This window comes from Eptatretus burgeri, chromosome 23 (assembly GCF_056783735.1).
Source record: "Eptatretus burgeri isolate ZD-2024b chromosome 23, Ebu_testis_v1, whole genome shotgun sequence".
NCBI classification, from domain to species: domain Eukaryota; kingdom Metazoa; phylum Chordata; class Myxini; order Myxiniformes; family Myxinidae; genus Eptatretus; species Eptatretus burgeri.
The window spans coordinates 95,552-108,510 of NC_140983.1; the positions used below are offsets into that span (position 1 = coordinate 95,552).

At 46.7% G+C, this 12,959-nt stretch overlaps 1 protein-coding gene across 5 annotated transcripts in view; it reads right to left on the reverse strand.

The window, feature by feature from the left end:
- Positions 1-1,404: 1,404 nt before the first annotated feature.
- Positions 1,405-12,959, reverse strand: part of LOC147007881 (uncharacterized) — a 51,566-nt gene continuing 40,011 nt past the window's right edge. For 2 of the 5 annotated variants that reach the window (XM_085866083.1, XM_085866081.1), the window contains exon 2: positions 1,405-3,773. In XM_085866083.1, coding sequence (XP_085722209.1) covers positions 1,792-3,765 — 1,974 coding nt within the window. In that variant the 5' untranslated portion in view covers positions 3,766-3,773 and the 3' untranslated portion in view covers positions 1,405-1,791. Of the gene's footprint in view, positions 3,774-12,773; positions 12,860-12,959 lie in introns of those variants that run through there. The other 3 variants (XM_085866084.1, XM_085866080.1, XM_085866079.1) reach the window with 3 other exon arrangements.

Below are 12,959 nucleotides of genomic sequence, written 5' to 3' on the forward strand. Positions count from 1 at the left end.
TCTCTGTTCTTCGAACAGGTGTGCTAAAAACGAACCAGCCCTCTTTCAGTCAACAAAGAAAACTTCTCTGTCAGGTCACGTGGGAAGAGGATTCATGATGTTTGAAACACATTGATGAGAAAATGTTTTTTCTCTCTGACTTGTTGCTGTTGTTGGGTTCTTGGTGGTGGAATAGTGGTCGATATTTGGAATTTGCTCCCATTGATCAGAGAATTGCCGGACCGCACCCACATCTATCCCTTGATAATCCCCACATCTGTCCCTTGACAACACCCACATCTGTCCCTTGACAACACCCACATCTGTCCCTTGACAACACCCACATCTGTCCCTTGACAACACCCACAATGACACCAAGCTGATATTATATTGCCGCCATCTTGGTTTTCTGGTGGGTCGAACACACAAGCCCTGGAGGCCTCTGCTGATTATGCACTGCCTGGGTTTGTCTTTTTGCCTCCCAGGTTGTGACCACAGTGCGGTCATTTCTCACTTGGTTTCTTTAATTTTTTTTAAGTCTGGGCAAGTGTGCTTTCTTAGGTCCCGGGGAGAAAAGTAACCACGCATTTTTACAGGTAAATCAACAAACTCCACCACCACTGCCCAGTTAACCCTGAAAATGCGGTTAACCGAGTTCATCATCCGACGACCTCAACCCCATTGAGCACGTTTGGGATGAACTGGAAAGCCGACTGTGAGCCAGACCTAATCACCCAACATCAATGTCCGACCTCACTAATGCTCTTGTGGCTGAATGGAAGCAAATCCCCGCAGCAATGTTCCAACACCTGATGGAAAGCCTTCCCAGAAGAGTGGAGGCCGTAAAAGCATCAAAGGGAGACCAACTCCATATTGATGCCCATGATTTTGGAATCAGACGTTGGACGAGCAGGTGTCCACATACTTTTAGCCATGTGGTTTATGTCGAGAGGCCACAAAAAGCACCACAAGGCCATGGCATTGAACTCAGACATCTGATCTGGGCTGGACAACAAATCTGAAACGATACAAACCTGAGTTACAAACGTGGGTTTCCGTTCTTTTTTACGTTTCATATATATATTTCGAGGCATCATGGTGATTTTAAATCGGGGAAATATATATTTTGTATCTGTCTTTTTATCCCCCTCGCTGTCCTCCGCCCCTGGGGCATGGCCTCCTCGTCTCCAAACCCGGGGAGGCGGGGATTCTCCTGTTGTTGGTTCCGGGACTCAGTCCCCACTTGCGGCCAGGCTTGGAATACAAAAACATCGGGAAAAATCACAAAGGGTAATCATGTTCAGGGGAACTTATTCTTTACTCCCTCAGCTAATTAACACCACACCACCCGCCGTGTGGTGATGCGTAACACTTAAGCTCACAGATTCCCCAACTTAATGACATCGAAATGCTTCTACCTGTCCACGGACCGTACTATACTATACAATGCTATCTGTACTATTAAATCAGTTCATCTACCCCCATAATCATAACACAACCCCCTCCCCGGAACCAGAGCTCCTGCAAGGTTCAATGCAGGCGTTACCATTCCAGCCTTCCCACTTACCGACTCAAACCTAATTAGCTTGTGAAACAAATTATAAGGGGCTTTGGGAAGCGAGCCATAGCTGACTTACCTATTACCCTTAACGTTTTTACACCCCTTGAACACAACTCAAATATTTTCAAAACTCTTGGTTCCTCGCTCCGAACTCCTGGGGTGGGTAGAAAATGTCAGAAAACACAAAAGCCTATTGTAATGGATAAAACCTTCACCCACCCCCATTCATTCCCAGGGATATTTTTGAAGATCTAACAGAGGTTCTTCTTCATCACTCCAGTTGCTGGAGCTATCACTGACACAATGTCGACACTCTTCAACTTCCAGGTTATTTTGACTTCATTTTCCAGATCCCGGTATTTGGTCATTTCCCTGATAACACGGGATTCACACCTCTCTTGTATCTTTGTGTGTATTTTTTGATGACGAGATAAAGTTGATGAAGAAACAAATGCCTTGTTACAAACAGAACACTTGTGGGGTTTATCCTCGGAATGTATTCGTTCATGTTTACGTAAAGTTGATGAATCAGCAAATGTCTTGTTACAAAGAGAACACTTGTTGGGTTTATCCCCGGAATGTATTCGTTCATGTTGATGTAAAGTTGATGATTGAGAAAACGCCTTGTTACAAACAGAACACTTGTGGGGTTTATCACCGGAATGTATTCGTTCATGTTGATGTAAATTTGATGATTGAGAAAACACCTTGTTACAAACAGAACACTTGTGGGGTTTATCACCGGAATGTATTCGTTCATGTTGATGTAAATTTGATGATTGATTAAACACTTTGTTACACAGAGAACACTTGTAGGGTTTATCCCCGGAATGTATTCGTTCATGTTGATGCAAAGATGATGAAGTAAGAAACACCTTGTTACACACAGAACACTTGTGGGGTTTATCACCGGAATGTATTCGTTCATGTTGATGTAAATTTGATGATTGATTAAACACTTTGTTACACAGAGAACACTTGTAGGGTTTATCCCCGGAATGTATTCGTTCATGTTGATGCAAAGATGATGAAGTAAGAAACACCTTGTTACACACAGAACACTTGTGGGGTTTATCCCCGGAATGTATTCGTTCATGTTGATGTAAATTTGATGATTGATTAAACACCTTGTTACACACAGAACGCTTGTGGGGTTTAACCCCCGTATGTACTCGTTCATGTCGACGTAAAGTTGAAGATTGAGTAAATGCCTTGTGACACAGAGAACACTTGTGGGGTTTATACCCCATATGTACTCGTTCATGTCGACGTAAAGTTGATGAATCACCAAATGCCTTGTTACACACAGAACACTTGTGGGGTTTAACCCCCGTATGTACTCGTTCATGTCGACGTAAAGTTGATGAATCACCAAATGCAGTGTTACACACAGAACACTTGTGGGGTTTATCCCCGGAATGTACTCGTTCATGTTGATGTAAAGTTGAAGATTGAGTAAATGCCTTGTGACACAGAGAACACTTGTGGGGTTTATACCCCGTATGTACTCGTTCATGTCGACGTAAATTTGATGAATCACCAAATGCCTTGTTACACACAGAACACTTGTGGGGTAAATCCCCGGAATGTATTCGTTCATGTTTATGTAAATTTGATGATTGATTAAACACCTTGTTACATACAGAACACTTGTGGGGTTTATCCCCGGAATGTATTCGTTCATGTTGATGTAAAGATGATGAAGTAAGAAACGCCTTGTTACACACAGAACACTTGTGGGGTTTATCCCCGGAATGTATTCGTTCATGTTGATGCAAAGATGATGAAGTAAGAAACGCCTTGTTACACACAGAACATTTGTGGGGTTTATCCCCAGAATGTATTCCTTCATGTTGATGTAAACTTGACGAATGAGTAAATGCCTTATGACACAGAGAACACTTGTGGGGTTTCACCCCCGTATGTTCTCGTTCATGTCGACGTAAAGTTGATGAATCACCAAATGCCTTGTTACACACAGAACACTTGTGGGGTTTATTTCCGGAATGTATATTTTGGTGACGATGTAAATTTGATGAAGTAGTAAACGCCTCGTTACAAATGGAACACTTGTTGAGTTTCTCGTTTCCTTGGATCTGCTTGCTCACCGGTAAACAACTTTTGTGGTTGTTGAAAGAGACGCTGCTCGATTTGTCATTGTCCTGACAAGAAGGATTTTCTTCTGTGTCGAATGGGGCAGAGTTGGTGAAATAAATGATTTTCATTTCTTTGTCTGAAAAGACAATGAAACACAAAATTAACTGGACAGTATCGAAAAATTCATCATCACAACCCCCCGCCCCCACCTCCCGAAGACCCCTATAATCAGTGCAGATTTTGTCGTCAATAAACTTTGGTTCATCACAAGTGAGGAATGTTGTGGTCAAGTTTCATTGAAATTGTATGTGTAGTTTCAGAGAAGAAAGCAAATAGGCTCTGTCGATATCGATTTTTTCGACATCAATGTACCATTCGGGTCAGAGTGGTATAGATATACCGGTATATAAATATTATTAAAATAAAATTAAAAAACCGAAGCAATTCATTCTTTTTATGCAAGTTCCAAAAATACGCAATGGTCCAATGGTCCAATACATATTCACATATGAAATACACATCATTGACACATGGTAATTTTTCAAAGTATTCCGACACGGGGCTTTTTCCCCCCATGATGAGAACGGTTCTTTTACTTCCAATTACAACTTATATTAAAAATGATTTTGTTTGAAGGCGAAATCAGAATTGTAAATCGACACGGGACGAAATCGATCACCATCGCCGTATCGGTATGACTATCACAGAACGCTGGGCTGGTATCGCTTCCATACCTCCATACCATAATAAGCCTTCCCCTATCCCACAGGAATATCAGGGTAGGCTTCACAAGAGAGGTAATCAGAGATTGCAGTCCCTCGCCAGGACTGATTTTGCATAATGTTTTGTGTGCTGGTGTTACATAATAAACACAATTCAATTCGTAATTATTCGTGATTAGGACGATCCAACCTGCAATTAGTGCGTAATTTAGTCATAAGTTCCATTAGGAAGTAATCAAAACACAAACATTTCAAAGGGTTGAAGAAGGTCGATACATCTCAAAAGGGTCTAAAAGTCTGTGAAGCGGTATAAAAGGCCATAACAGGGTCTAAACGGGTATTAAAGGGTCTAATGGGGTCTAACAGGCTGCATAGGGTGTGAAGGAGTGAAGCTGTAGTAAATAAATGAACTCACGTGAGGAAGTAAATTAACTCTGGAGTGCAACACGGAAACAGTGTGCCAAATGACCTCCTCATGACCGTTTAAAACGCAGATTTCGGTGCATTGTGGTTAAAAATCTGATCGGAGAAAGTTTCGTGTTTCGGAGCTCAAAGCAGTAAGGTCACAAATAAAAAAACACATTTTGCTTTTGCAGATTGAAATGGAAAACCCATTTTCCTGCTGCAGACTCTTCTTCCTCCTGCTTCTTCATCTTCTCAGAAAGGTAGTGTCGCTCTTTTTTTCTTCAATCGACCAGCTTACAGTGAAATCTCATGGCAAAGCCATGGCTTATCGAGAAAAGCTCACCGAGAAACGTCCAAAACTTCACAGATCATTTAAATTTGTCATGAAAAAGGTTGTCACATCATGGGTCGAGAAACACCTCCCAACCCCCTGTAAAACTCAATAACGTTCGGACATACACCCACTCCACCCCACTCCCCACCCAACCCGACGTGCATCCACACCCACCTGTTCGGGAAGCAATTTTTGAATGCCCCTGAGACAAGACATCGTTAAGAATCGGCGGGATCGATAACATTTGGAAGAAATTAAATATATCTCCCCTGTGATTGAATATTTCAGTAACAATGATGTGGATGCAAATTTCTCCAAAAATTATCATAATGGGGTTCAGGGTGATAAAAAGATACAAAAAATGTTGCCAATTGAACTTGATTGAGAATTCACTTGAAAAAGTAAATAGTTATTATCATATAGCACAATGTATTGTTATATCTCTTTCATGAGAAATGTATTCAAATACAACATGATTATTACATCGATGTGCTCGAACATGTATCCATTTCATATTGTTGCGGTATTCGCGCCCGCCGGCGTGCTGACGGCCACGTAACTCGAATCGCGGCACGTCGCCCACCGGACGGACAATCCAGTCGTGACCCTCTCGGACTAACGCCGGGAACCAGTCACGGGTGGACCTTTCGGTCTCACCGCGATCGAGCCAATCAGCCCCCGCGTGGGATAGGGTTGCTCGCCAAATTCGACCTACCTAAGTACCCACGCGGAGGGTAGACCGGGCGATCGCACCTCGCCGCAGGTCGACTTCGGACACGGGCCACTTAAGCGACCCGTTCCGTACTATCAGAATAACCGAGCGGTGTTATCGTCGACCTCGACGGTTCGATTAATTATCGGGCGTATTCAGCCCACTACCAACCCTTTACGTGAAGCAAGATGAGGATTCAATGGAGGAAAAGACGAAGCGAAGCGGGAAACAGTTCAATAATAAAGCACATTTATTCGCGATGAACGGAAAGCGCACATATACAATTCCACCAAAAGCACACAGAAAAGACACAATGCAATTTACACAAAAAGCAAATATAAAAGAGAAGACACAATGAAGAGCTAATACCGACTACCGAGCACACGGCAACACTTATACAATTCTACTTCACAGACGGCGCCGACAACACATACCCAAAACCAAGGAAAAGAATACCCTCAAGGATGAGGCGGGCCTGAGGCCGAGACCGGGTCACGCCTACCCGTCTGGTGATGAGACGCGGAGCGGCGATGGCGCCTCAACTCCGCGGGCCTCGCGGACGGTGTCTGGTAGGGGGTGGGAAAGGGGCCCCCTTGGTCACACTATCTCAGCGCGGGGGGAAACAGGAGGGGTTGCTGATGCTCGGGGTATAGAGGATTTTTATTATCCCGCGACGAGCGTCTCCACCTCGGCCAGGTCGCGCTGTCGGCCTCCCTCGGGTGCAGCTCCCTGCACGACGCGAGCACCCCCTCGTCTGCCCTCGCCGCCTCTCCACAGCTCCGTCCCCTCCGTTCCGACTCCAACGCACACGACGACCAGCTCCTTCTCACCAACTCCACCGCCCGCGAAGTCTTAACTCTCTGATCTCGACTCTCCTACTCTCTTACTCTCCGCCTTTGGACTCTCCTACTCTCCGCCTCTCGACTCCCTGGACTGACGAACACGGTCCTTTTATCAGCCCCGTAGCTTCGCCCTCTCATCTTTGACCCCCTCCCTTCGACCTTTCACCTCGCTCCCCATTGGCCTGAGAAAAAGTGGGCGTGAAGGCTTTTTGATCCATAAATTTGCATATATCGATCGCCCTGGGGGCGGGGCCAATTCGCCCCTCGCTCACCGATTGGACGGCAAAAAGTGGGCGTGTGTCGTTTTTGATCCGTTTTTGAAGCACAAAATCCGTGATTTTGTACACGCTGTTCGGCGCGCGCCCTGCACGAGTCCAACACCGGTACCCACAGCGGGGCAAGAACGGTGGCGATGCGACGGTTGCAAGGTGTGACGGGAAGGTCGTGGCGGTTGTGGTGAAGCGGCGTTGTGGTTGGTGGTTGATGTTGTGGTTGTGGTGGTAATCATGGCGGTTGGTCCAAAATAAAGATAGCAAAAGAAAAACGGCTATCCTGAAGAGTCGCAGCACGCATAAATGACATGTATTCCCACTAGACAACGGGTTTGGGCCTAACTACACATGTACTTACCGAGATACCTCACCTAAGGGACCTGAATGGTGGTTTGCGAATTTGGTAACCACAACAATATATATATATATATACATACTGTATGAGCCTGGTGTTGGCGCAGTGGTGAGGGCAGCGGCTTGGGATCCAAAAGGTCCTGAGTTCAAGCCCCGTTGGGCCACTGAATTAATACACCAGGGGGTTGACTCAGCCTGTCATCTTTCCGAGGTCGACGAAGTGAGTACCAGTGTACTGGGCCAGTGTATACCCCGGTTAAAATAGGTGTACCATATCCCTGTGTCGTAAGAGGCGACCAGGATTGCGTCAGGATGGGCATCCGGCGTAAAACATGCGCCAAATCACTATGCGGATCAGACGGATGATCCGCTGTGGCGACCCATAACGGGAGCAGCCGAAAGAAGAAGAAGAAGAAGATATATATATATATATATATATATATATATATATATATATATATATATATATATATATATATACACTGTATATATACTATATATATACTGTATATATATATATATATATATAACGTATATATATATACTGTATATATATATATACTGTATATATATATATACTGTATATATATATATATTGTTACGGATTCTCGCCCGCCGGCGTGCTGACGGCCACGTAACTCGAATCGCGGCACGTCGCCCACCGGACGGACAATCCAGTCGTGACCCTCTCGGACTAACGCCGGGAACCAGTCACGGGTGGACCTTTCGGTCTCACCGCGATCGAGCCAATCAGCCCCCGCGTGGGATAGGGTTGCTCGCCAAATTCGACCTACCTAAGTACCCACGCGGAGGGTAGACCGGGCGATCGCACCTCGCCGCAGGTCGACTTCGGACACGGGCCACTTAAGCGACCCGTTCCGTACTATCAGAATAACCGAGCGGTGTTATCGTCGACCTCGACGGTTCGATTAATTATCGGGCGTATTCAGCCCACTACCAACCCTTTACGTGAAGCAAGATGGGGATTCAATAGAGGAAAAGACGAAGCGAAGCGGGAAACAGTTCAACACAAAGCACATTTATTCGCGGCACACGGGAAGCACACATATACAATTCCACCAAAAGCACACAGAAAAGAAAAACACAATTCAATTTACACAAAAAGCAAATATAAAAGAGAAACACAATGCAGAGCTAATACCGACTACCGAGCACACGGCAACACTTATACAATTTTACTTCACAGACGGCGCCGACAACACATACCCAAAACCAAGGAAAAGAATACCCTCAAGGATGAGGCGGGCCTGAGGCCGAGACCGGGTCGCGCCTACCCGTCTGGTGATGAGACGCGGAGCGGCGATGGCGCCTCAACTCCGCGGGCCTCGCGGACAGTGTCTGGTAGGGGGTGGGAAAGGGGCCCCCTTGGTCGCACTATCTCAGCGCGGGGGGAAACAGGAGGGGGTTGCTGATGCTCGGGGTATAGAGGATCTTTATTATCCCGCGACGAGCGTCTCCACCTCGGCCAGGTCGCGCTGTCGGCCTCCCTCGGGTGCAGCTCCCTGCACGACGCGAGCACCCCTCGTCTGGTGTCGCCGCCTTTCCACAGCTCCGTCCCCTCCGTTCCGACTCCAACGCACACGACGAGCAGCTCCACCGCCCGCGAAGTCTTGACTCTCTGTTTCCGACTCTCCTACTCTCCGCCTCTGGACTCTCCGACTCTCGTCTGACTGACGAACACGGTCCTTTTATCCCCCCGTAGCTTCGCCTTTGACCCCCTCCCTTTGACCTTTCACCTCGCTCCCCATTGGCCCGAGAAAAAGTGGGCGTGAAGGCTTTTTGATCCATAAATTTGCATATATCGATCGTCCTGGAGGCGGGGCCAAATCGCCCCTCGCTCACCGATTGGACGGCAAAAAGTGGGCGTGTGTCGTTTTTGATCCGTTTTTGAAGCACAAAATCCGTGATTTTGTACACGCTGTTCGACGCGCGCCCTGCACGAGTCCAACACCGGTACCCACAGCGGGGCAAGAACGGTGGCGATGCTACGGTTGCGAGGTGTGACGGGAAGGTCGTGGCGGTTGTGGTGAAGCGGCGTTGTGGTTGGTGGTTGATGTTGTGGTTGTGGTGGTAATCATGGCGGTTGGTCCAAAATAAAGATAGTAAAAGAAAAACGGCTATCCTGAAGAGTCGCAGCACGCATAAATGACATGTATTCCCACTAGACAACGGGTTTGGGCCTAACTACACATATACTTGCCGAGATACCTCACCTAAGGGACCTGAATGGTGGTTTGCGAATTTGGTAACCACAACAATATATATATATATATATATATATATATATATATATATATATATATATATATATATATTTATATTGTTACGGTTGTGGAAATTCGCAAACCACCATTCAGGTCCCGCAGGTGAGATATCTCTGAAAGTACATGTGTAGTTAGCCCAAACCCGTTGTTTCGAGGGGATAAATGTGATTCATTCGGGCTGCGACCCTTTGAGATAGCCGTTCTCATGTTATATCTTTATTTTGAACCAACCACGTCTCAACCGCCATCACACAACAACCACCAACCACAACGCCGCTTCACAACAACAACAACGCCAACAGCCACGATCTTTACCTTCACAACTCGCTCCCGCAAACATCGCATCACCGCCATTCCAAACGGCACCATGGCCATAAACCACCACCATAAACCCTCCACCACCTTCACCTCTCTCCTTCTGCGGCCATTCCCGCACCACCGGTGAGCACCGAGCGTCAGGCTGTCCTGGGCTTGTACGGGACGCGCGTCGAGCCGCGAGTGCAAAATGCGGCCTTTCCGAGGAGAATTTGGATCAGGAATGCTACACGCCCACTTCTGATCCATCCAATCAGCAAGCGCGGGGCGGTTTGGCCCCGCCTCCAGACGCGTCAGTGTAGAATCGATATATGCAAATTCTCGGATCAGGGGAGATTCACGCCCCCTTTTCCTCCATCCAATGGGCGAGCGTGGCTCCACCCCCAGGCTCGTTCTGATCCAGAAATTTGCATATGGGTTCTCCTGCCGGCCTATAAAGCGCCGAGCGCGGGGCGAATCTGGGTCGAGGCGGTTTTAGAAGAGCGGAGAGTGGCAGAAGGTCGAGTCAGTTTTGGTCGAGGCGGTTTTAGAAGAGCGGAGAGTGGCAGAAAGTCGAGTCGGTTTGGGTCGAGTCGGTCTCAGCAGAGTCGGTTTGGGCAGAGTTGGTTTGGGCAGAGTCGGTTTGGGTAGAGTCGGTTTGGGCAGAGTCGGTTTGAGCAGAGTCGGTTTGGGCAGAGTCGGTTTGAGCAGAGTCGCCTTGGAAGAGCGGAGAGTCGGCCTTGGAAGAGCGGAGAGTGTTTTGGGCAGAGTCGGGTTGGAGCGCGGAGTGGAGTCGGGAGGCGAGGGCGTACAGGTGGTTTGCTGCAGTCGGCTGAGGAGAATTGGGGAAGAGACCGAGGAGCTCGGGTCCGAGGCAAGGAAGACGGCAGTCGGCGACGAGGTCGCGATGGAATCGCTCGTCAAGCAAGCCAGCTATCCTCTTTCCCCAGAGCATCAACAATCCCCCCCCCATTTTTCCCCCGCACTGAGATAGTGCGAAAAGGGGGGCCCCGTTCCCACCCCACTTCAAGCAGTGCCAACGAAACACGCGAAGGAGCACGAAGTCGGGGCACCGTCACGCTGCCACATTTCCAGGATCCACCCAGTCTCGCGGACCTGACCGCTCTTTCAGGTCCCGCGCAAATATTGGCCCACATGCCCCGTCTGCCCCCTTGTCTTTGAGGGTGGCCCTTTTCTTTTGTTTCTGTGTAAACGTGTGTGTGTGGCGCCAGTCTGGTGAAGTAAAACTGTTTAAGTGTTGCCGTGTGTCGGTCCAAGTCGGTGGTATCTCTGCGTCATTGTTTCTTTTGTTACATCTGCTTTTTGTGCATAATTGTTTTAATTGTATATGTGTGCTTTCCGTGTGCCGCGGAATAAATGTGCATCATGTTGAACTGTTTTCCCGTTTCGCTTCGTCTTTTCTTGAATTGAATCTCCATTTTGTTTCACGTAAAGGGTTGGTTGTGGGCTTAATACGCCCAATAATTAATCGGAACCGTCGAGGCCGACGATAATACCGCTCGGTTGTCCCGATAGTACGGAACGGATCGCTTAAGTGGCCCCTGTCCGGAGTCGACCTGCGGCGAGGTGCGATCGCCCAGTCTACCCTCCGCGTGGGTACTTAGGTAGGTCGAATTTGGCGAACAACCCAATTCCACGCGGGGGGCCGATTGGCACGATCGTGGTGAGGCCGAAAGGCCCACCCGTGACTAGCTCCCGGCGTTAGTCCGAGAGGGTCACGACAGAATTGTCCGTCCGGTGGGCGACGTGCCGCGATTCGAGTTACGTGGCCGTTCGCACGCCGGCGGGCGCGAATTCGCAACAATATATATACATATATATATATATATATATATATATATATATATATATATATATATATATATATATATATATATAATGTTGGGATTTGTACCTTTTTTTAAAGCTTTTTGTTTCTTCCCAACTCAATTCACTCATTTGCAGTTAATTAAAACATATTCCCGCTTGCCGTTCCAAAGGAACATTGTGTAAAGAGATAAGGAATGTGGTCAACCTTGAATGATCCACAGGAACATTGTGTAAGTGGATCTCGGAGTAACTTCACGTCCTCCTTACCTTTCTTAATACACACGTGTTGAAAGGACATAAGCCAGTTGGTAAACAGCTGGTCCTGGGATGAAAGGAAGGACGATTATGTGATGGAATTTGTTGGAGATAAAACCGTGTATATATGAGGGAGTGAATCGCACATTCGGGCAGAGCACTCTCCGGGTTACCTCAATTGTTAATTGGTGTTCCTGGTGTTTCCTACTCTCCGTGCGGCCGCATGTATTGATATATAATAAACAATTTTCTCTCAAGTACATCGACTTCTTCATGCCTCACAAAAGGGTGATCGACCCCTCGACATATGTATGGGTGTATGTATGTATGTATGTATGTAAGTGTGTATCATGTATGTGTGCGTATGTCAGTGTGTATGTATGTATGTATGTATGTGTGTGTGTGTGTGTGTGTGTGTGTGTGTGTGTGTGTGTGTGTGTGTGTGTGTGTGTTCGTGTGTGTGTGTATGTGTGTGTGTTTATGTAAGTCTGTATGTATGTAAGTGTGTATGTATGTGTGTATGTATGTGTATGGAAGTGTGTATGTATGTTTGTGTATTTTCAGTAGTACCTCTACTTACGAATTTCATTCGTTCTGGGAGTAGTTTCGTAACCTGAAACCTTCGTAAGTAGAGACGCCTTTTGAATTTAAATGCGCTAATCCGTTCCAAGCCCCGCAAAATTCGGACATTTTTTTTAATAAATCATAAAAATGCATCAGAACATGAAACAAATACATGTTAAAATTAGATTACCGCACAATAAACATAAAACGAGAGGCACATAATGTAAAAAACAAAGAATAAAGGAAATAATAAAAATATTCATTTACCTTTGAACTGCTATTCTCGTTACTTTTTGGCCTCTTTGTTTACTGGTCCTTACCAGCAGTGTTTTTTGCCTCGCGTTTCGTGAAGAATTGATCCAATGACGTCTGCTTTTGCCGGCTTTTAACAAACCGTCGGAAATGCGCGAGGCAGACATCGTCATAGTGCGCGATAGCCCGACTTGTGAACAC